The sequence below is a fragment of the Clinocottus analis genome, unplaced genomic scaffold, assembly GCF_023055335.1.
Source record: "Clinocottus analis isolate CAN_PGR_092001 unplaced genomic scaffold, fCliAna1.0.p SCAF_3, whole genome shotgun sequence".
NCBI lineage: Eukaryota > Metazoa > Chordata > Actinopteri > Perciformes > Cottidae > Clinocottus > Clinocottus analis.
Genome location: NW_027176042.1, coordinates 3,287,589 through 3,311,959, shown reverse-complemented (window position 1 = coordinate 3,311,959; position 24,371 = coordinate 3,287,589). Strand labels below are relative to the sequence as shown.

Here is a 24,371-nt window from a genome sequence, read left to right as displayed (position 1 = left end):
GTGAATGTTTTATGATCATTCAGAAGTTCACTGAAAATTGGTCGGATCTTCAGACAGCACAATGGGGAAACTCCTCACAGGTGAATACCATTTACTCATTTCATGTGTTCCATTTCCCGGTTATGCACACACAAAAACACTCTCACACACACACACACACACACACACACACACACACACACACACACACACACACACACACACACACACATATACAAAGATGCCAATAACTTTTTACAGATTTAGTTTACATCTTTCAAAAACTCCAGGAGAGAGACGTAGACCTCTTCTCTTTAATTCACTCGCTTGTTTTTGTGATTTGTTTTTTTCATTCTGTCATAACTTCCATAACATAAGTTATTCTGACCGTTTCTAGCATTTAGAACTGTGCTAATTGTTGCATAAGATTTTGTTGTTCAACCATTATTAATCTTATTATTCTGATGTTTTAATAATTTAAATTGTGTCCATTATGGGTCCACTTTGTGATAGTGTGTTATTATGTCACATAACTCATATCTAATCAAGTCATGTCCTCTAATGTTGCTCTAATTATTTATTTGCCCTTTCATGCACTAATACATTGAACTAATCGCATGTTATTACCTCCAACAATACTGTTTTGAAGAGGCTGTAGCCTCTAAGTCGCTAAGCTAGTAAACATACTGGTATCAAACTAGTCGCTAAGCTAGTGAAGATACTGGTATCAAACTAGTCGCTAAGCTAGTAAACATACTGGTATCAAACTAGTCGCTAAGCTAGTGAAGATACTGGTATCAAACTAGTCGCTAAGCTAGTAAACATACTGGTATCAAACTAGTCGCTAAGCTAGTGAAGATACTGGTATCAAACTCCTCCACCTAATGAATCCACTGGTAGCATGCCATGCTAGCTTGGGCGCTAAATAACTAGCACGCCCATATTCAAAGGTTCCTTTGACCTCTAACCTGAAGATCTGAGAATGGAAATGGGTTCTATGGTTCCCATGAGTCTCTATTTTTCAGACACGCCCACTTTATGGTTATCACATGCAAGTTGAGAAGAAAAATGTGTGTGTTGCATGCAGTACAGGTGTATTTTTCTAAAATTGTGTTTACACATATCTGCATACTGGGGTCCCTAAACATTCTTTGGATTGCCAAGATTGATTTTGACTCTTGTGGATCCAATGACGTCAGTCCTCATTGTAGCTTTTCATTCTATTGAGAATTTACTGACAAAGTGACCTGTTGTGACCAACCACAAACTACAGACCCAGCACATTATGAGGATGTGCGGCTTTCCAAGCTACAATGAGGGGGTTTCTTGGTGTCTTAAAGTGGTATTATAGAGGGCTTTGGGGGAATTTTTAATCAATTCTCTAGTGGACAAAAATAGTCACATTTAGCACCAAATATGTGTAGCAAATGGTGTCAACCCAAATATTACTGCAACAACTTCTAAAACATGATAGAGCACGGGAATTGCCTCATCTACTCACACCATAATGTTCTAACACTTAAATAGGCGCCAAACCAAAGTTGCATCTATCAAATTAATCTTCATGATTCACTTATTTCTCCCCCTATACATCCCCTGTCCCGTATAAAGTAGACAATACATAATCTATGTCGGTCTTAAGGTTTAAATGACGAGGTGAATGTATTAGGGTTGTTTTCTTGCAGCGACGTTAATTGTAGTTGTTGTAGTTTAATTGTAGTAGTTGTTGTTTTGCACACCAGGTCCCTGTTCATTCTATGTGTCCATCCTGGGACATGTATGTTCTATACATCACATGGCTATAATACCAAAGTCTCACATCTCTCTTCTGTTTTTTCGATTCGCAGCACTGGGCGTTCTGCTCGTTTTGCACATCGGTAAGCATTAGTTAGTGAGGCATCGACTCTTTTTCTCATCACTACGATCAAAGTGTCAGAACAAACACAGTTAAGCTTCATTGCTGGTAATCCCACTGTCGTTCCTCAGCCTCATCCAATAAACTGGTGTGCCACATGACCAACTGGGCCCAGTACAGGCCCAGCATTGCCAAATTCACCGCGGACAACATTGACCCCTTCCTGTGCACACACGTCATCTACGCTCTGACCACCATCAACAGCTTCAACCAGATCAGCCCCATCGAGTGGAACGATGAGCAGCAGTTCATCAGGCTCAACAACCTTAAGAATGTGTGAGTCAACGTGTCCTGAATATCCGTTTGTCCAGCCAAAACAAGACCTCCATTCAGGTTCCCAGTGGTCTCCCGAGTTTTAGACGGAACCGTTTTCAGCCTGAAATCCTGTTTTAACGTTTTTTGGGGGAGGTCCCGGGACAGAGAATGTCATATGTGTATTGTATAGCCCTCTGAGGATCATTGAGAATGTGTGATTTTTGACTAGACTAAATCAATTGAATTGAATTGAATTATTCAGAGAGACCAAAAAAAGACCTCGAAGGAGTTTCAGAGATCTGTATCTGGCCATAGGAGCACTTTAAGTCGCTTAAGCACAGACTTGGGCTTTATGGAAGGCTTCAGTTTGTTAATCTGAGTTATTCAAAAGGCGTGTCGGACATATTAAGTACAGGCAAATGAGATATGGTGTATGCAAAATAAACTATAAGCAGGAATGTAATATGTGGACAGCCAGGCCAGAAGTATTAATGCCATCAGTATCAGTTTAACCAAACTCTTTGTGTAATGTATTGACTGTGAAGATGTTGTTTGTCTCTCTCTCTCTATCTGCGCTCAGTAATCCTGATCTAAAGACTCTGCTGTCTGTCGGAGGGACAGTCAATGGAATCAGCCCGTGAGTTCCTCCATATCTTTTTCACACAACGGTCAGAGGTCAGGCAGCTCCCTCTGCCACTGTATCACAACGATGGAGGTCGATTGAATGGAGATCTTTTTTTTTATACATCCCACCAGGTTCATCGCCGTGGTTGCCAAGCCAGAGGGCCGCGCATCCTTCATCAAGTCGGCCATCAGCTACCTCCGCACCCATAAGTTTGACGGGCTGAACTTGGCCTGGGAGTATCCTGGACACAACGGCAGCCCAATGGACGACAAGGAGAGGTTCACCCTGCTGGTCACGGTGAGCATGGATCTCAGTAGTTTAAGACTTTCAATAGGTGCACTTCAGTCTGTTTAAGGTCATCAGTGTTGGGCCTTCATGTGATTATAGTATTTATGAAAAGATTTGATGGCATTAGAGGCAAACCTACAGAAAATGGTGCATTCTGGTGCTTTCAGTCTCTCAATCTGGTTGTACAATACACTAATAGAAGATGTATCATCATATCATGGCTACATGGTACAAGTAAAAAAAAAACTGCTAATTGGTAATAAATTAATCAATTTGTTCTTCCTAGTAAGTATAATGTTCCTTTTTTATTCAACAATATGAAGCCACTTAGGTGTAGCTTTTGATACCAAGGGAGGAGCTTTTAAAACAAAATAGATGACACACTCAGGGATGTATCATTCTTCCAAGTCTCCATTAAAACCTGTGGTGTTGTAGGGAGAGATGGACAGAAACAATCAGATGTGGAGGACCTGAGCTGTTTTGGTTGACTCTACAGGAAATTTCAAAGGCCTTTGAGGATGACGCCAAGGACACCAGGAAGACTCCGCTGCTGCTGTCGGCTAACGTGGCCTCTTTCCGTCCCACCATCGACAGAGCCTACGAGGTCAATAAGATCGCATCGTGAGTTTGATTTCAATGGACTCAGTGTATGTTTATGCTCAGAAGAGTAAGATATCTTTAGTTCGGGGGGGAAAGGTGTGGAACATTAAAGCCGCTTTCTCACCTGTGAGATGCAAAAATGGGATGCAGAAATATGGAAAATCCGGATGGGGATATTCTATTTCACACACAGAGTCTGGTGCCAATTATTCGCGTATTTGTTCCATTAAAAAACATTTTTGAAACAGTTCGATATACCTTTGCACAGCGCGAGACTGGATGGTTCTTCCAGTCTTTGGGCTAAGCTAAATAACTAGCTATTGGCTGTAAACTCACTGCAACTTCGCTAAAATCTACCAAATGAATTTCTCCTTCACCAACTGTTACATGTCTCCTACCGCTGAGCTAAACATTTACCTTTTCAAATCAACAGGTCCCTGGACTTCATCAACGTCATGACCTATGACTACCATGGACACTGGGAGACATCTACAGGACACAACAGCCCACTGTACCGCAGCACTCTGGACTCCGGCTCACAAATTCATCAGAACATTGTAAGACGCACACAAAGACACACAAAAGTCATACACTCTTTGAAACAAATGTATTTGTTCTTAAATTGTCCAAAATGTAATTTAGCAGGCTCATCAGAATGGTATTTAGCAATATTCTAAATATGGTTTTCAGAAAGCTTTTACATATTTTTACCACTGGCAGGGGGTCTCACAAAAAATCTGTGACAATGACCCTGAAAATGATATTGAATATAGATGATGTTATCAAAACGACATACAATAACATAAGCATTCATTTAGAGTCAGGTTTCTATCCAGCGTGTTAACCCCTCCCCTTTTGGCTCCTGTTTGGTCCCCACAAAGTATTGAGTAAAAATCTACATTTTTTTTTTGCTGCTTGACCTTTAAACCTGTACTATGAGCTGAAAAATACAGACTTTATTCCCAGTTGGATCCACAATGCTAACACACATTTTACATTACAGGGAGGCATCTGCTCCAATGTCCATGAAACTGAGTTTTATGCCGCGCTGTATATCTCCTTTTCGTTAGAACTCTTCCATCACCCACTGGCTGGCTCTGGGAGCACCAGCCGAGAAGATCCTGCTGGGTTTCCCCACCTACGGACGAACCTACCGCCTTACCAGCGGTGCTACTGGCCTAGGAGCACCGTCTAACGGTCCGGCTGATGCCGGACCCTACACTCGCACTGCCGGCTTCTGGTCCTACTATGAGGTACTGCACGGCCTACATTCAGAACACGATAAGTATTGTGGTTACGGCTGCTACCTGACTCAACATCCATGTGACTTACGGTCATCTACATTTGATCAAGAAAAAAATGGTGCTCAACAACTGAGAAGCGAAACAAATCCAATATTAGGAATAAAAAATGAATGCAGATTCTTCTTTAAATTCGGAAGCATTTCAGGGGACGTGTTCGGAGGAAGCCTCGAGAGAGCCTTTCACGTTTTAGATAACCTGAAGGCCATTGTGTGGTTCTCTACACGCTTGTTTTGTTGCTGCTAAAGTAGTGGATGGCCTCTGAGTGAGGCAAAGTCCTGAAAGATACCACGGCGTTACCGCGGCGTTGTACGTTATCGCGGTCTTTGAAAGGGAGTGGAGAGCAGATTTATATTCAGTTGGTTGCAATATGCAACCACACCGCTAGATGCCACGCGATCATAAGCACATCCCTTTAGGTGTTTTTATCAGTAAAGTTGGTAAACTAAGAGTATCTCCATCCCAAAGCCCCGTGTTCATGTCTGAGCTCACTCTGTTGATGTTTCTGTCTTACCAGGTCTGTGACTTCAGCTCCAGTACTTCTTCAGAATGGATCCCTGAACAGGAGGTACCTTTCGCCACCTATGGAAGCTCCTGGGTTGGTTATGATGACAAGCGCAGCTATTCTTCCAAGGTAACCAAGAGCCTCACTCTTACTTGCAGTTATAATGACACCATGCAAAATACCACTCACGTAACCTGTGATCAAATATTCTTGTGAAGTTGGTGGAGGTCTACTTGATGTAGCTGTTTGATCCTCTTTGTCAATGATGTGCTCATCCTTTAGGTCCAGTGGATGACTGCCAACAACCTGGGAGGTGCCCATGTGTGGACTCTGGACATGGATGACTTTGGTGGAAACTTCTGCTCAGATGGAGCTTATCCTCTCATCAAGCACCTCAGGATGTCAATGGGTACATACTGCAGCTCAACGAGCGTACAAGGCCGTCTCGGCTCACTGTGATGTCTTTTACACGTGAAAGGATGTTGTTGTTTGCAATAGTAATTCCTAATAGTCCATACTGAGCCCAGAGCACGTTTGAAGTCATGAGACTTGAATTCTCAAGTACTTCACAGATTTTTTTACAGACTACACCTTATTTAAAAAAAAAAAACAAGTACCTTTTCATAGTTTTTTAGTTAAACGCTTCGCAGGCATTCTTTAATTCATTCATAACTCATTTGAATTGACGGCGTAATCTATCGATCCATCAATCAACAGCGATCTCAGGAACCTTTTAGTTTTGGTGCACTTTTCAGTTGTCCGAAGAGCTTACAGTTGTCTGTGAATTTCAATCGTGGCATTCTTTTTCCCCGCGTGTGAATGTGCAGGCTTCGCCCCACCACCCACCACCACCCCAGCCCCCACCACCACCCGGGACCCCATCAAAGACTTCTGCAGCGGCCGCCTCGATGGCCTGTATGAGAACCCCACTGACAAGAGCACCTACTTCCAGTGCTTCTTGGGAAACACGTACCTGCACCGCTGCCAGCCCGGCCTCATCTACTTTGACTCCTGCAAGTGCTGCAACTGGCCCTGAGCCACAGACTGAACTCGCCCATGAATGTCCAACCTCGTAGCGCTCGGCTACAACAGGAAGCAGGAAGAGAAGATGGCTCCTTGCAGCTGCCTCACTGCTTTCTTTCTTTGAAATTTGAACTGCTGATTCAATAAATCTTATTCTGCTTCATTATGCCTTCATTTGCAGTTTGAAGTGAAAGTTACAAATCCATGATTTGTGTCCACTCTATTATTAATTAATTAATTACACACGCAACTGTATCATATTCTTCTACATGTGTCTTCGTAGACAATCTAACAATGAGTGGATTATTAATAAAGTGTCTGTACTGTCTGAAAAACCATGAATCCATCTTTGTGAGGGGCTGCGTTGAGGAATCAATCAAACAGTTTTGCATATAAGACATAATAAAGACTGCCACAAGTATGTCATACATGTTCTTATAATATAGTAAGCCATAGAAAATTATAAAACAATGTGGCAAAGGAAATCTGATTACAAAAAATGAAATGGTATGGAGTTAAAAGTAAGTACTATAATGTGCCATAAAAATGATCTTGTACATGTTTTTAAAACGTCATTAAAATAATAATATATAATTCCATAAAAATATCGGAGCATAAAATAGTATATATTAAATATATATATATATATATATATATATATGTGTATATGTGTATATATGTATATATGTGTATATATATATATACATATATATATATATATATATGTATATATATATATATATATACATATATATATATATATATATGTATATATATATATGTATATATGTATATATGTATATATATATATATATATATATGTATATATATATATATATATATATATATATATATATATATATATATATTATGGTCTTACTCCATGTTCTTACTTCATGGAACTGTGTCGCCCTCACACACTCTACACCTGTGTCTTTTTTGGATACTGAAAACAAAAACTAAGTCGTTACATCAAAATACGCAAAATCTCCACTATATTTCCATCCAGCCAAACTTTATGAAGAAAAACAATAGTTAAGTGTAACATTACAGACATCAATCTACGCTTACAGGCTTGGCAAACGTGCTAGGATTATTTATTTGTGGATGTGGTACAACTTGCATGCATCTTGAAAAATGCAGAAATATGCATGGGTGATAACCTGCAGCAACAAACAGGAAACTGGTATTCGTTGCAACCAGGCTCACAGCAGACGAGGCTCGCGTCCCCGGCTCCGGGACGTGGTCGTCTAATGATATATTAATCTGAGCATCCTCGTTGGCTTTTTAGGAAGAAGCGTCAATAGGGTCAAAATCTCTTTTACTGATTTTTACTCGACTCCATAAACAGATAGATGTGCAAACCTTTTCTTCTTCATCTTCTTCATGCACTCACAGAATAGAAACTATTTCTGCAATTATTTGTACGCGCTCATCTCTTTTCACATTCAGAAATGATATCTATTTGACATTGAAACATTTGAATACATTTGTTTTACACATTTGAACATATTTAGATGCGGTGACACACGACTCCATACTGCGTTTGTGACTTCTATCCTGTCAGGGTTGAGCTGTCAAACGCATGTATCACGCAGGTAACCACATCCTGTCACTAGATGGTGTAACTGTCCTCTGTGTCTCGTATTCTTTAATGTCCACATTTGACGTCGTCCCTTTCTCCACTGTCTTCATTTGAGCTGCTGTAAAAACAGCAAAAGCATATATATAAGAAAAATATTGTCATAGAAAATGTGTATATTTTACAGGTTTATTTTGCAGGGCTGTGTCATGTAGACTACTTGTTTTGTCTAATAACATAAACGTGCTGTATCTTTCATGTCAAGGGAAAAAAAACTGTGTTAATAGTTAGAAAGTGAGAATCGTTTTTCAAGAATGTTGCTCAACTAGCAGGGATATAAAATCATTTACATAGTGTCCGTGGGTTAGACTTATCATATCACCATCAAAACCCAACCCCACAGGCTGAAGTAAATGCACTATCAGGATAGTTTTTAAGATTGTAACTCTGTTCTTGGAAGGCAATGCTTCGTGTCCTGTGACTGTTGGTGAATCTTCATCCTGAGATCCACAGCATTGAACCAAAGGATGGAAGACAGGTTGCCACGTGCCACACCCGCCTCCTGTGGCAAGCTGTTTGAACATTTGATAGCAAGACAAGCATTCCTGTGGAAAAATAGTCGCCTAATCTAAAAGAGGATTGAAGTTGGTAGTGAAAATAAAACCATGAATTTTGGTCTTGACCACGAGCATTTAACAATAATAATAATCATAATATTTTGTGATGTAGCACTCTTCACAATCTGTGTTGCACAATGTTAAGTAGTAAGTAGCGTCTGACTTTCAAACATTAAAAGGAAAACGTCAACATGGAGCAGTTTTACACAGCTGCAGGTTAGATAAGTGTTTATGGGACAGAGACTGCGTCAGAAGTAAAATATCTGCTCTCCTAAATGAACCTCTGCGGACTTTTAGCTGGTCATGGTTCAACACCATGCGAAATAGACAACACTGTTGACCCAGTTACATAACAATGTTATCGATAGAAACATTAATCATTTATTTGTGCTCTTATCAGACATGTAGTAATAATCATTGATAACTAGTCTTCTTGATGGTTGTGTTCAACGTTCTTTTTACTACCAAGGGAGATGAAGTAGTTCAGATGTCACACAGCAACATTGTGTACGATGGAGTGATTTGCATTGAGTGTTTAGGGAAAGCCAGTGTCATTATTCAGATGATCTGCATGTCCTGGGGCAGTTCAGTTTCCATAAATGGCCTTTAGTAGAAGGAGAGGAGTGGCCAGTGGTCAGTTAGTTATTTGCAGCCGCAGCTGCAAAGCAGCTTATAACTTATTCATTTCACGTGAGATGAGATGATCGAACTCCATCTCATGTCAGACAGTAAAGCCCAAAGCTAGAGACCTGGGCTGTCAGGGTCCCCCAGAATGTGAATGTTGTGGGTGAGAGGGAAGCCTGGGTCAGCCTGCCGGGCCTGCTGCCACCGTGACCCCGCCCTGGATAAGTTGATGGAAATGGATGAAGATTTATTTAAAGCTGCACTATAAACAATGGGCTAAGTTACTTTTTCAAAAAAGAGTCACTCATCATGATGATTATCTCATAACTGCTCTTCCCTCGGCTCAAGGTTTTCTTCAGATTGTTGTTTTGGTATTACAAACTTCCAACTTGACTATTTTCATTCACTTTCATTGTTTCCAGTGGCAGCAGGAAGCAGAATTGTTTTGTTTTGCTTAAAAAATGCATTAAAAAATGTGCTCATTTCCTACTAATTGCCTCTTTAACAGTCTGGCCTTCAAAGCCTCTATCATTTCTGGAAGGGCAGTCCCTCGGACATGACCTGATGCCAGCCCAGCCTCACATTGTTATGTTTTAATGTATAACATATATGTTCCAGTCGCAGTCTCTACTAATGCTCATAAACCCCTGCATCGGCTCTTTGACAGCTCAAGGACGTTGCTGAGCTGTGTTCCTGTGGTAACACCTGCTGACAAAGACCAAAACATAAAAACACAGCTTAACAGTGTTCAGGAGAGGACAGGAACACACTAGAAATACACTTATTTTTGAATATTCCAGGTGAAAGCGTTTTTGTCATGACCTAAATTGAGTCATATCTTGGAAAAAAAATAGGTTGTTTTTCAAGCTGTCTCCGCCACATACCAAAGCTTATCACCATATGTCGGTTCAGGCCTTTCACTTATCTTATCCCCTTCTGTACATAAAGAACATGCCATTATTTCCCACCTCCCTTTCATGGTATGTGAGGGGCACCGGTATCCTCCTCATGTATATAAGAAGATTGAAACCCTGCATGCTTTAACTTCCTTCTGAGGTCCTCAGGTAAGCTTGCACTTGTAATTCAGCTGTGTAGATATTGCGTTGTTGTTTAGTATGAGTCAGTTATTAGACAATAGGATACACAGTGCTTCCTGTAAGCTTGAGAATAGTGCTGCAGTTGTTTTTAGGGCTGGATTGGAATCCTCCAGACATAGTTCCACCTGCAACATGGGGCTCACAGGGAAAGAGCACGGCGAAGCTCAATCCAGCATATTAATCTAGAGACATTTCTTTGTTAAGTTATTTTTTTAAGAACATGGTACAGGTGCAATTTATGTCATTGCTGCTATTATGAATTCCTGAAACAACGTGAAATTAGTTGCATTCATGTGGGACATTTTTTGGGGTAACTAATATATAGTTGACTATATAATGTTTGACTCAAGCATAAACATTAAAAATAAACTATGATAGTTCACATTAGTGGAGTTATTGTGCACCAACTTATACAATATGCTTAATACTCGTTACAGTCAAGTTGTACATTTTGTACATTTTCAAAGAATATGCAATCATATTATATTCATTTAATGTGTCTTTGTGTTTTCCTTGTGTTTATTTATTCTAGAAAAAAATAAGTTTAAGTCTTGAGCTTTGAAAACCAAGATGACGAAGTTCACTCTTCTAGCAGGTAAAGCAGCATTCCTCAGTGCTTCATTTCTATATTTTGATCACATGATACATTCAACTTATTGCATGCAATTTATTCTCAAATTTGTGCCTATTTATAGGCTTGTGCCTGGCGATGTGCCAGCTGGGTAAGTTACATTTAGTACACATTATGACATTGTGATACACTTTGAAGTTTGTATTGACACTGACTTAAAGTGTCAATACAAATAATAGAGCTTATGTGCAATATTGACTTCTGATTTGCTTTCACTGATATTCAGCAACTGCCTCCAAGATGGTGTGCTACTTCACCAACTGGTCCCAGTACAGACCTGGGACTGGGAAATACACACCCGAAAATGTGGATCCCTTCCTGTGCACCCATCTGATTTATGCTTTCTCCATCATCAACACCAACAACGAGTTGATTACCTATGAATGGAATGACGAGACCCTGTACAAGAGCTTCAACGGCCTGAAGAGCACGTAAGAACTTGTCTTTCCGTGTTATTAAATATTCTCCCCAGTGAAGCTTGTGCCTAAATCTTCATGTGTATGAATTAAAATGTGAAATTTCAAAATCCCATTTTATGTATAGTTATACATACAAACACTGAGTATGAAAAACAGGCCTTTGTCAACTTAATTATTCTGCATTAAACAAATCATGCCGTGTTTTAAAGGAACCCCAGTCTGACGACCTTACTGGCTGTTGGTGGATGGAACTTTGGCTCAACTCAGTAAGTGTTTCTACTTTGTCTATCAAATGTGCACTTCTTTAAAAATATCCTAAACAAGGCATAGATTTAGACACAAATAGAAGCGTAAGGAATGTCAAACACATGATCAAAAGCTTTGGTGCATTTCAGTTTAAGTCCGATTCAGAGTTAAACAAATTTCATCAGGTTCTCCATCATGGTGTCCACACCAGCCAACCGTCAGACGTTCATCCAGTCCTCCATCAAATTCCTGAGGACTCATGGATTTGATGGTCTGGATCTGGACTGGGAGTTCCCTGGATCTCGTGGAAGTCCTGCAATTGACAAGATGAGGTTCAGTCTGCTCTGCAGGGTGGGTCATGAACTCTTGAGCAGTACGGAACATATTCATACGTTGCATTGTTAACAATATATTTTCAAAAGTCATTCCTTGTCTTAACTTGCAGGAACTTGCCGAAGCCTACGCAGCTGAAGCCAAGGCCACCGGCCAAGTCCAGCTCTTGGTAACTGCTGCAGTGTCTGCTGGGAAGGGAACTATCGATGCTGGATATGAGATTGCTGAGATTGCCAAGTACTGCAGCGTTATTGAAAATGCTCTTATATTAAATCAATACATATGTTTGATGATAGGCTGGCTCATAAGCCATAGTTTTAATCGGTATTTCATATGCATTCCAGGCATCTGGACTTCATCAATGTGATGACCTATGACTTCCATGGGGCTTGGGAGCGATTCACTGGACACAACAGTCCACTGTACCGCGGCTCACATGACAGTGGTGACCTCATCTACTTCAACGTTGTAAGGGGCCATTCACATTTCAGATTACTTGTGACATCCAATCCATTGTTGTCAATGTCGAAGTGCGGAAGGTTTGATTCCATATCGGTGCACAAGCGTTCCCCATTGCTTACTTTTCAGCGTGAGACCGTCCCTGCATAGAAGTGACGGGGAACAACTAATTACAGATCACAGCAGATTTATTTTAATTTTTCCGGAACGGCAACTATATGGCGGAAAAGTTACATATTTCATAAGTCTGTAACGATTACCCAGAAAATGCCATAATGATGCCATTAGTGCAGTGGTTCTTAAACTGTGGGGCGCGACCCTCTAGTGGGGCGCGGAGGTATTACAGGTGGGGCGCGAGGGGAGATGGGGATTCTTATATATATATATATATATATATATATATATATATATATATATATATATATATATATATATATATATAATATATATATATATATATATATATATATATATATTAAAAGAATCCTTTATTAATCCCACAGTGGGGGAATTATTCTCTGCATTTTACCATCCTTAGTAATTAACAAGCTTTGTGCTGCTGTGAAGCACTGGGGCTTCACTTTTTGGAGAAAACAGAGATCCAACCGGCTTTCTTAGTAATCTTTTTAACCAAATATTAGTTATTTTTTGCACATATATAACTTTATTAGCATTGTTTTAACAAAGTGATTTCACATGTTATTAGTTTTTGTCAGATGGAGCAATCTGGTTTACTTGAAAGGGATTTACATTTTCATTAATCTATTCATTAAAAAAGCACGGATGGAGTCTCAAAAAGTTGGACCATTTAGTTCCAATGTTGTTGGGGCGGTGGGGCCCGAACGTTTTTCGGGCTTTGGAGAAAAGCGTCAGCTAAATTAAATTAAAAAAATAAATGTAATAAATAGTGAGTAAAAAATAGTTGGATGACCTCCTGCATTCAATAGTATGTTTGCAGTATACAAGCCAGAATGCTTTCATAGCTTTTCTAAACCCAAGATTTAGGCATTTCCAGTTTCTACGGGGATAATGCAGTTAGTTGGATTATGGGGAATATTGGATTGTTTAGCCGGGACACTTAAAGGGGACTAGAAAGCTATCACAAGCCTGGCTGCTTTATCTCTCACAAGTCCCCAACTTCATGGAAGTGCAACAACAAGTGCATAGAATACCTTTTTGATTCAGGAAAAGCAATGAGTTGCTCCTGCACGCATCAACAAATCCAGATCATTCATCCTTTCCTTTTTAGGACTTTGCCATGAAATACTGGAGAGACAACGGCACTCCAGTGGAGAAGCTGATTATGGGATTTGCTGTTCATGGTCGTACCTTTCGTCTAACATCATCAAGCACTGGCGTTGGAGCCCCAGCTAGCGGTGCTGCATCAGCTGGCCCATTCACACGTGAAGCTGGATTCTGGTCCTACTATGAGGTAGAGTATGAATTAAATAAAATGCCTACTTAAATAAGTGGAATGTATAAACCGATTGCACAATCCAAGAGCATTCATTTATTCCGGTCTTTCAGATTTGCACCTTCCTGAAGGGTACCACCATTCAGTGGATTGATGACCAGAAAGTTCCTTTTGCCAGCCAGAACAACGAGTGGGTGGGATTCGACAACAAGGAGAGCTATGAGATCAAGGTAGCTATCACATCAATACTGAGGGATTATATATTCAGGGTTCGTGTGCAGGGTTGAATTCAAGATTAATTTTTCATTATCTTTTGTCTGACTTGTCTCCTTGTTTAATCCTCAGGTCCAGTACATGAATGATATGAAATATGGCGGTGCCTTTGTGTGGGCCTTGGATCTAGATGACTTTAAAGGAGAGTTCTGTGGACAGGGAAGCCATCCTCTGCTGTACCATCTGCGCAAACTCCTTAATTCTGGTAAGACAAGATTAATGGTCTTGGCAGGTTTTTGGTCCCATTTATACATGCCATATTCTAACAAAATGTACCTTTTGGTTTAATGTTGTCTTTCTGTGCTTTTCACTTGTCACAGAGATGCCTCCACTTCCAGCAACCACAACCAGGAAACCTAGTGTTACTACCACAGCATCAGCCACAACCTCCAAACCGGCTTTTACCACTGCGGCATCAACCTCCACAGCAACCTCTAAACCCAGTGGAACCACCATTGCTCCATCCACCAAGACTACCATCCCGATCCCAGGACGTGGCTTCTGCCATGACAAGGTCGACGGCATGTACCCCCACCCCACTGACAAAGTCAGCTTCTACATGTGTGTAGGAGGCCGAACCTTTTTGAGGATGTGTGGAGCTGGTACCATATTTAATGATGTCTGCAAGTGCTGTGCGTGGCCCTAAGTGTTACCTGGTGTAAGACTGTCACTGACTTATATCTGGATACTGCTGAGGGCCTCTGGGATAAGATCTGAGCATCTTGTGCTTTTGACTATAAAATGCTACATTGTAATGTTTAGAGTATGATGCATCAGAATAAAAGAAACATGACAGATCAAATATTTGTTTGGCAAATAGTTAATTCCCAAACATAAGTTCTTAAGCTAACCCTACCCATTTCTGTCAGTTGTATATGAAGAATTCAACCAATCGTATAAATGTTGAAGATTATACAAGTCAACATCATTGCCATTCAAATGGAGTACAAATGGAGTACAAGTTCAAATTCCCTTCTGGTTTGGAATTGCACGGCAGCAAAGACGTCTCATTTGAAAAATGGTAAGGTGGTCTGCATTGTGTTGGCATAGAATGTTTATTTTCCCACCTGGTGAAACTCATAAAGTCTCTGCTTCATTCATTCTAGACTGACATGTTTCCCTCCAACCAATTGATTATTCTGGTAAAAGCAGAAAGCTCACACAGTCAACTTTGACTAACACAGGTAAGTACAACACAGGTGTATCTTATGATGCTTTAAGGTTGCTGAAGTCACAGGTAGTGTAGTGAGCTGTGCAAGCAAAGTCACAAGCATCCAGGTGTTAGCACTTAGCAACTGAAGTTATCAGATGATGGGTTTTGTGTTACAGAATATTAATAATATTAAAGGTACACTGATCATGAACAAACAAATCAGTACTTTGATCAATGTTTCACTTTCATATAAATTGGAATTTAGGATTTTGTAGGGTTGATCAATTTGGAAATACACCCTACACTTTGCCTTCCACAAAGCGTAAGCTCATAAAGACAGGTTCAAATGAAGCACTCATATTTAATGGATACTTTTAAACCATAAATTCACATCTCCGCACAATTCCACCTTTACAGAGAAGAGATGGCATGGACTCGCATGGCTACAAAACTCGAAAAAATCATTCACCAATAACAAATGGTCCAGAATTCAGCCAATGAGCATGTAGGCTTATGATTAGCCTATAAGATCAATGGCACAATGCTGCACCATTTGATATTGTGCTGTTATAGAAATATGTCATACATTAGCTGTTAATGTTTGACATATCTGTATACGAGCGCAATATCAGTCATAGTGGGAAATTTTCACAACTGTATTCAGCATCGCTTTTATTTCTGCCTGAGGACCTTTGCATTCAGAGTTTGTTATTTCGAGAGTACAGCTCGAATGAACGCCTGTCAGACTGCGTTGCCTCATATTTGGCTTTACTCCACTTTATCACGCATGCCCTTTGGCACTTGGTACGAGAAGTCAGGAGCAATAAAAACACATTAGGTCATTACTGTTTTTTAGTTGGCTATAGAAAGAAGATCATTATGGACATACCCAAATAGAAATCCCAACTGGTTTCTGGGCATTGAAATTACTCAAAATCTGCCTTAAAAAATCTGCCTCATTAATGCTTTGCTGTAATAGATTTACTGTTAAGGTTGCGAGAAGTTCAATTCAGTTTATTTCGTATAGCCCAAAATCACATTCACCTAAGAGTGCGTTTTACTATCTGTACACAGACAACATCCTCTGTCCCAGGACCCTCACATCGGTACATGATGCCCCCCCAACATAACATATTACATAAGTTGGAAAAGGAAAAAGTTGGAAGCTGCATGCAGTTGAAGATGAATGGAAAGATAGACAATGGTTACAATAATTGCATACAACAGCTACATACCCATTCAGAGGGCATGCAGTTGACCCACCAGGTCTGCAGATTTCTGCCACAGCGCTTGGTGCTCTCTGGTTCAGAAGACTAACTGCAATCCATTGGGGAAAATTTGCAGTGAAATGGTTGACATATACCTTTTCATATGCTGTATCCAATAATAAGGATCAGTCACAAGAACAGGTTCTGGTCCACGCTCTGATCATTTCCCACCTTGACTACTGTAAATCCCTCCTGGCCGCTCTACCTGCTAACGCCATTCGACCTTCACGGCTCCTACAGAACGCAGCAGCTCGACTAATCTTCAACCTCACGAAATTCCCTCACACTACTCCGCTACCGGTGGCCGCCCGCATTTGCTTCAAAACATTGGCACTTGCGTACAGTGCTACGGACAGATCGGGTCCGACCTACATCCAGGACACGGTAAAATCATACACACCAGCTCGTCCGCTCCGCTCAGCTTCTGCCAATCAGCTTGTCGCTCCGTTGCTGCAAACTAAACACTCAACAAAGTCTGGACTGGTTGCTGTCCTGGCTCCTCGATGGTGGAATGAGCTCCCCATTGACACCAGGACGGCAGAAAGTGTCTACATCTTGCGCCGCAAACTAAAAACTCATCTCTTTCGACTACACCTTGAATAAAGACGGTAGTAGCAGCACTTTGGCAGCACTTAGATGGCTCTTACTGATAGCCCTTTGTAGCTTGACTTTATTGAAGAAATTGTACTGTCTTGATTCTTGTTGAATGCACTTATTGTAAGTCACTTTGGATAAAAGCGTGAGCTAAATGACATGGAATGGAATGGAATGTCATGGCGATAACGTTTTGTCTATTTAGCAGCAATTTCTCTTTGCATCTGCCCTTATCGTCTATGGAACACTCACCTCAGTACAGAAGATGTGTACAATGCAACAAATATGTGTTTGAAAAATAAAGCCAATCTGGAAGTTCCAAAATAACTGCAGTTTCTCGGTTTTGGTTTCTAGATAATTGTCCCTTATAGTTTGTAGCATTAAGTGGGATTTGCAGAAATGGAACATAATATTCTTTAAGAATTCTGAAAATAAGTATATATAAATATTTATATCTATTTATTTAAGTTTCTACAGTAGCCTAGAACGGACCAAACACTGGCTCTAGATTGGACCGTTCACGTTTACAAGTTTTGACATTTTTACTACAGCCATTGTAATTCTTTACACGCTGTGACCGCAGGAGACGTTTCAGTTGCTTACAATCTGCAACCTCAGATAAGGCAGGGTGCTATGGGCAATGGCAATTGTGTTAATGCAGTACAGTAATTTAGTAAAATTTGTAGATTAATCAGTATGTAAACTAAAACAACAAAATACCTCTTTTGTTTTATTGTTTCATTTGTCATACATACATTTTCTCTATTTGAATTCATCATTTTACAATCATTAGAGATATGACTAGTTTGTCACCAGCTGCCATCGTCGTATACTTAATATCATTGGGGTTCCAAGATTACACCTTCAGTGTGTTTGATATTCATTCTCTTTTTTGTGACTGTCGCACCACCGTGTCCCAGAATGCTCCACACTTATCTCCAAGTGAATGTGGAAAAACAAGCTGCCAGCTGTTTAAAATCTTGATGGGCAACGGTCGTTAGCAGTGTCCAACAAAGGACAGAGATAAAGTAATCAAAGCTGTTCATTCAGGAACCAAAGTCTATATCAATTCATTAAATTATTTATTTATTTTTATTATTATGATTGGAAAGTCCGTGAAAACATAGTAAGTGCCACATAGTGATTTCTTTTGGATGTTTTCCCTTCCTCTTGCCAGTTTCATTTAACAATGTGACAATTTATCAGCTACCAGACAAGAAATACATGCACTTTACGCTTGCTGTGCATATTATTCACTAGTCCACATGTGTAAATCTATGACAACCATGTAGCCCAAAGTCATCATATTACTGGTTTTACGAAGGTATTTTATTTTAATAATGTTTAACTCGATCCAGCAAATGTCTGGGTTTTACAAGTAATATAATGTATTTTTTATGATAAAATGTGAATTATCACTTGACTGAAGGTAATGAATTAATTTATTTGAAAGTGATGTTTTAACTTCCTGTCAAGTTACAGTGACAATTAAAAAAGAGAAGTTAGCTGAGGAGAACAGAGGATTCAACCGTTCTTGGACCGAATCATTTGCTTTCATTGCTAATGCGGAAGGATTGCCTGCATGTTAGCTTATTGAGAAGATGATCCGAGTGTCTGTTGAGTTCACTGCAGTGGTTCACTGCGCTAGATGGAGTTTATCACCCCCTTTGGGCTGCGTTCACAAACAACCCGACTTAGAGAAGACCCGGCGCGATGGGGGCTGTTACCGTCCCGGACCCCAGTGCGACGCGGGCCGTTAACGGCACCTTCGGCCCCATTATCAGCCTCACATCGGCGGCAAAGCGGTCTTCAGACCGGCCCCATTACCGGCCTCAAACCGCCCCTTCTCTTTTCCTTTGCAGAGTTCAGAAATTCAAACATGCTTAAATTCAGCGGGAAAGCAAGAAAAAAATGACACTAATACACGATTATAAACGTATTTGTAATAAACAATGAAACTAAGATACGTGTATAAGCAATAAGTATACTAAAACAAGTATTTTAGTACGTCAATCACAGACGTATAATAAACGTATTTGTAATACGTGAAAGACAGACGTCATCAGGGAGAAAGTACGTTTCTAGTCAAGGTAATTGAAGATGCGTATTCTCGGGGAACGTAATTTGTAGGAGACAGGGTTGCTCCAGGATGCGCTGCAGGGAAAAAAAAGTATTTAACCAAGAATGCTCATTATGTATTCGTAGCCTACTTAGTCATTTTAATAGTGGGCTAATATAGACACTTACAGCATGTGTTGCCTTCATTATAAAGCTTACATAAGGCTTTCAATATTTTGCGGCTCCAGAAAGATTTTTTTTGTTTTTTTGGTCCAATATGGCTCTTTCAATATGCCGACCCCTGATCGAACCTAAAATATCAGGACTATGATCAGATGAGATGAAATTTTTGCATCTATTTCCGGCTATATTTATAACCAGTTCATGCGTTGAATGCATGCTGTGAACCACGTGTGGCACTCGGTAAATTATTGTCTACACATCCTATGGTTCAGACTTTGCAGGATCTTATCAGAACCTGTTCTAATAACCACAACATTTATTACCCCAATGTATCAAAGGCTGCTACACCTCCTCCTTTCTCTGTGCACAATCGACTGTATAAAAGGTCAAACTTTGCTGCGGTTATTTGGGTCTCTGGTCTTGTCCCAAGGTGAGTTTACAATCAATTCCTCTAAGTTTTCATTTTTACTTGTGATCATCTTGTGAATGGTTTATTTCTGCTGTTGTTTCCATCATTGACCCTGTTTCACTTTGTGTCTACTAGTGTTGTGAAAAGTGAATTCACGATGACCAGACTTACAATTCTAGCAGGTAATTATTTACATTTGGTGCTCCATTACTCTCCACTAACAGACTATACTATCTAGAACGTTGTCATCCTGGTTGCCCATATTGTAATTCTACTATGGTGGTCTATTCTGTACACACAGCGTCTATTATCTATCTGTCCGTCCGGGGAGAGGGATCCTGCCTGTTTCACTTCCTGTTTCTCTCACTTTTTCCCTGTTAAAGGGTTTTTATCTTAAATTAAGGGCCCCAAGGAGTGAGTGTTTTGTATGATGTACAGATTGCAAAGCCTAATGAGGCAAATTTCTTCTTCAACTGATTTGACTTAAATGAACAGTGTGTAGCATTAAGGAGGATATATAGGCTGAAATTAAACATTATAGCAATATGTGTGTTTCCCTTTGTGCAGAATCCACTAAAGTGACAAATGTTGTCTTTTTATTACCTTAAATTGAGCCCATTGAATCTACAAAATGCGCAAGTCATCTTCCCAGAGCTGGCTACCATCTTCCTACAGTAGCTCAGAAAGGACAAACCAAGCACTGGCTTTAGGGAGGATCATTCACGTTTTCATGTGATTTCTGTAGTTCCTCTATGCACGTGGCACATAGGAGAAGGTTCTTATTGGTTGAGATCTGCAACCTTACAGCTACATGCCACCAGATCCAACACACTGGACCTTTGATTAATGTTTTGGTTGGTGCTTTTTTTAAAAATCTGTTTCTTTTCTATATTCTTTAGGCCTATGTTTGGTGATATGCCAGCTGGGTAAGTTGTAATACTTTTTAAAACTTGGCAACATTTGATCTGGATTTTCATTTGAAATCACTGGACTCAATACTTCCTTATTGTTCCTTTACTCCATCACAGGATCTGCCACCCAGATGGTGTGTTACTTCACCAACTGGTCCCAGTACAGACCTGGTTTGGGGAAGTACATGCCTCAAGATGTGGACCCCTTCCTGTGCACCACCCTGATCTACGCCTTCTCCATCATCAACAGTAACAACGAGCTGATTACCTATGAGTGGAATGATGACGTCCTCTACAAGTCTTTCAATGCCCTCAAGACCAAGTAAGTAACAATAGTTAAATGGCTAAGCTAGCACATTTAAGAGGCACATTCTTTCAGACAGAAAGCTACACATTCCCCAGTCTCATCGCTATCAGGAAACATGCCAAGTGTGTGTGTGTTAAAATAAACAGAGACAGTTCAATGAGAAGTCTGAATATAACAGTGAAACAGTAACTGATAAAGCGTGAATACGTTTGTCTTCCAACACTAACTAGCAGAGGCTCAGTGCCTTACACAAGGGGCAGGGTAATGCTTGCTGAAATTGTGACTTTGCTTAAAAAGCATTCAAGTATAGATATGTTCCCTACTGTAAAATGTAAATACACTACTTGAGTCTGAATGACACACTTGGAGAAAGTGTGGTGGGAATGACCTATCCTCTGTGTTTCCAGAAATCCTCATCTGAGGACTCTTCTGGCTGTTGGTGGATGGAACTTTGGTTCAGCACAGTGAGTAACATTTCAAATCACATGCAGTAACCAAGACATTCTTGAAACATCCTGGAAGTTCAATGACGTGTTAACTGTCCCAAAATGGTGCTGAGATATAGTCTAAATATACTAGTATAGATTTAGGTTTTTTTTTGGTAAATGGACCTGTACTTGGAGAGTGCTTTTCTAGTCATCCGACCACTCAAAGCACTTTAACACTACATGACATATATAGATGGGGGTTTTTTGGTAACTTTTCTGAATGAAGATTTAGTGGATGCTAGCTTTGACATCCAGCAATAAGTCACTTGCAAATAGACAGCCAAATAGTGTGGTCTTCTAACTTTAACGCTTCTACTTAAAACTTCTTTCCATTTAATGCAATTTCCAATATAAATCTGCCAATGGCCAAACGCTGTTGGTCAACTATAACAAAAAGGTTTTTGAACCAAGTGTGAAAACATAACATTGTCTTCCTCACAGGTTCAGCATCATGGTGTCCTCTGCAGCCAACCGTCAGAAATTCATCCAGTCAACCATCAAATTCCTGAGGACTCATGGATTTGATGGTCTGGATCTGGACTGGGAGTACCCTGGATCTCGCGGAAGTCCCCCAGAGGACAAACAGAAGTTCACTCTGCTCTGCAGGGTGGGTACTCCTGCTTGAGTTTCTTGCTGTAATTCACTGCTACTGTTGTATGGTTTAGATCATATTGACTTCTTTCTTACTCACTCTTTGGTCTTTATTTGCAGGAGCTTGTTGCTGCATACGCAGCTGAGGCCAAGTCCACCCGCAATACTCAGCTCGTGGTAACTGCTGCAGTGTCTGCTGGAAAGGGAACCATTGATGCTGGATATGAGATTGCTGAGATTGCAAAGTGAGTGTGCTTTCATTGATGCATCTGAAGAGAGTAAACTGTTCTACAAAGTTGTATGAGTTGAAAATGTCCTTTTTCCCCCGATCTCCAGGGAACTGGAATTCATCAATGTGATGACCTACGACTTTCATGGAACTTGGGAGAAGTTCACTGGACACAACAGCCCACTGTTCCGTGGATCTGAGGACCATGGTGATCTCATCTACTTCAACACCGTAAGTTGACATTGGGTACTGGAGATGAATATATACTTAAGGGTACCTAGCCCATAATTTTATTTCACCTCTTCCATCAAACTTTGTAGGACTATGCCATGAGGTACTGGAGAGACAAAGGCACGCCACTGGAGAAGCTCAACATGGGATTTGCTACTTATGGTCGTACCTTCCGCCTGACATCAGCAAGCACTGGCATTGGAGCCCCAGCTAGCGGTCCTGCAGCAGCCGGACCGTTCACACGTGAAGCTGGATTCTGGGCCTACTATGAGGTATAGTTTAGATGAGGCTTAATATGGTGTTCAGTATATCCGTTACAGTGGCATTTAATGGCGAGCTTGAAAGACAAAATAAATGTAAAGCTACACAATCCTCATGATTTCTCTGGTCTAGATCTGTGGATTCATGAAGGGCACCACTCTTCAGTGGATTGAGGACCAGATGGTTCCCTATGCCTCCAAGAACAATGAGTGGGTGGGATTTGACACCAAGGAAAGCTATGAGACCAAGGTAGGTGGCATATCAGCTGTAGAATGTAACATGTTCATAACAAATCCAAAGTATTTACACAAGTTCATTTTTCTGTTTGCCCCCAATAGGTTCGCTACCTGCAGGAGCAGAAGTTTGGTGGTGCCTTTGTGTGGGCACTCGATTTGGATGATTTTGCAGGACGATTCTGCAACGAGGGGAACCATCCTCTGCTGAATCATCTCCGCAAACTTCTTAATATTGGTAAGTCCAAAGCATTTTCAAGCAGAAGTTTCCTTTAAAGGTATTGGACTATGGTCAAGACAGATAATAATGTTTGACGTCTTTAGTGGTCGACTGATTAATAATTATTACCCCTACTATTATCTTTGGCTCTCATAGTAAACATTCCCAACGAGTTGATTCGAATAGTTTGTCTTATTTAAATCTGCATCAGGTATTTTTGTTACCAATATATTCTATATTATGGGCCTGTAATGAGTGGTTATCAAAGGGACATTTTACAGTCATTTGCCATATAAAAAAGATAAACATGCATGTTCAAACAGGTACTTTGCTTGTAAAACCACTTCTTACTGTAAGGCTTGAGAAAGAGCCACCCTCTCTGTCATTTATTGGAGTAATAAAGTAATATACAGTGCTATCTGGATTAGTCATTTAAATCATAGTTGAGTTAGAGAAAATGTATTTCTTTGCTTCAAACCCCTTCCTCTCTTTTGTACCATTCAGAACTGCCCCCACTGCCCCCTACCTCCGCCCCCACCACCCCCAAACCTGGTGCTAGCACCACCGCCCGTCCAACCACCGCCACCACTGTCACCACCCACGCCCCAGGACCTGGCTTCTGCAACGGCAAACCCGACGCCCTGTACCCCCACCCCGAAGACAAGAACAGCTTCTACATGTGTGCTGGTGGCATCACCCACTTGAACAGATGCGGACCTGGATCCATCTTTGGTGACAGCTGCAAGTGCTGCGTTTGGCCCTGAGCGGAGACAATGTGGATTACAGCTGATGCCAAACTCAACTGCTAAATCCAATGTTAAAGTTCTCATCTATGTTCTGTCAGTTTTTTTTTGGTCAAATATGTAACATCCATTGCAAATTGCAAATAAAAGCATTGAAGTACTTTGGTACACATTGTTTAATACTGGCTTGTCATTTCAATATATGTATCACACATTATGTGATACATATAGTTGCGTATCATGTTTCCAGCACACACAATAGTGTCATATTAATATAAACAGCTGGGTAGGAATAAACACATTATC

General features: G+C 40.5%; 3 protein-coding genes across 3 annotated transcripts; all 3 read left to right on the top strand.

Moving 5' to 3' along the window:
• The first annotated feature begins 61 nt into the window (after positions 1-61).
• On the top strand, positions 62-6,504 carry chia.1 (chitinase, acidic.1). Its single transcript, XM_068593444.1, has 11 exons — positions 62-80; positions 1,827-1,856; positions 1,966-2,170; positions 2,730-2,786; positions 2,906-3,071; positions 3,559-3,683; positions 4,096-4,219; positions 4,733-4,915; positions 5,481-5,597; positions 5,751-5,877; positions 6,296-6,504. The coding sequence occupies exons 1-11, from the start codon at positions 62-64 to the stop codon at positions 6,502-6,504; spliced, it is 1,362 nt and encodes a 453-aa protein (XP_068449545.1).
• Positions 6,505-9,969: 3,465 nt separating this feature from the next.
• LOC137796125 (chitotriosidase-1-like) lies at positions 9,970-14,898 on the top strand. The gene is made up of 12 exons (XM_068593817.1): positions 9,970-10,378; positions 10,944-11,006; positions 11,107-11,133; positions 11,269-11,473; positions 11,671-11,727; positions 11,893-12,058; positions 12,153-12,277; positions 12,385-12,508; positions 13,749-13,931; positions 14,027-14,143; positions 14,259-14,391; positions 14,507-14,898. Exons 2-12 carry the CDS (start codon positions 10,982-10,984, stop codon positions 14,830-14,832), a joined length of 1,488 nt encoding a protein of 495 aa, XP_068449918.1. The 5' UTR covers positions 9,970-10,378; positions 10,944-10,981; the 3' UTR covers positions 14,833-14,898.
• A 4,934-nt stretch (positions 14,899-19,832) lies between these two features.
• Positions 19,833-24,094, top strand: LOC137796136 (acidic mammalian chitinase-like). Its single transcript, XM_068593847.1, has 12 exons — positions 19,833-19,872; positions 19,987-20,033; positions 20,751-20,777; positions 20,880-21,084; positions 21,477-21,533; positions 21,999-22,164; positions 22,269-22,393; positions 22,485-22,608; positions 22,698-22,880; positions 23,002-23,118; positions 23,208-23,340; positions 23,827-24,094. Exons 2-12 carry the CDS (start codon positions 20,009-20,011, stop codon positions 24,084-24,086), a joined length of 1,422 nt encoding a protein of 473 aa, XP_068449948.1. The 5' UTR covers positions 19,833-19,872; positions 19,987-20,008; the 3' UTR covers positions 24,087-24,094.
• The last annotated feature ends 277 nt before the right edge of the window (positions 24,095-24,371 follow it).

What these genes read in the sequence shown, in the direction of transcription:
- chia.1 (XM_068593444.1), top strand. An exon ending in TCTGCTCGTTTTGCACATCG is followed by an intron (nt 1,857 to 1,965) that starts GTAAGCATTAGT and finishes GTCGTTCCTCAG; the next exon opens with CCTCATCCAATAAACTGGTG. An exon ending in CACAAATTCATCAGAACATT is followed by an intron (nt 4,220 to 4,732) that starts GTAAGACGCACA and finishes CCTTTTCGTTAG; the next exon opens with AACTCTTCCATCACCCACTG.
- LOC137796125 (XM_068593817.1), top strand. Translation starts at nt 10,982, where the DNA reads ATGACGAAGTTCACTCTTCTAGCAG. An exon ending in GGTTCAGTCTGCTCTGCAGG is followed by an intron (nt 12,059 to 12,152) that starts GTGGGTCATGAA and finishes CTTAACTTGCAG; the next exon opens with GAACTTGCCGAAGCCTACGC. An exon ending in GAGATTGCTGAGATTGCCAA is followed by an intron (nt 12,278 to 12,384) that starts GTACTGCAGCGT and finishes TATGCATTCCAG; the next exon opens with GCATCTGGACTTCATCAATG.
- LOC137796136 (XM_068593847.1), top strand. Translation starts at nt 20,009, where the DNA reads ATGACCAGACTTACAATTCTAGCAG. An exon ending in AGTTCACTCTGCTCTGCAGG is followed by an intron (nt 22,165 to 22,268) that starts GTGGGTACTCCT and finishes CTTTATTTGCAG; the next exon opens with GAGCTTGTTGCTGCATACGC. An exon ending in GAGATTGCTGAGATTGCAAA is followed by an intron (nt 22,394 to 22,484) that starts GTGAGTGTGCTT and finishes CCCGATCTCCAG; the next exon opens with GGAACTGGAATTCATCAATG.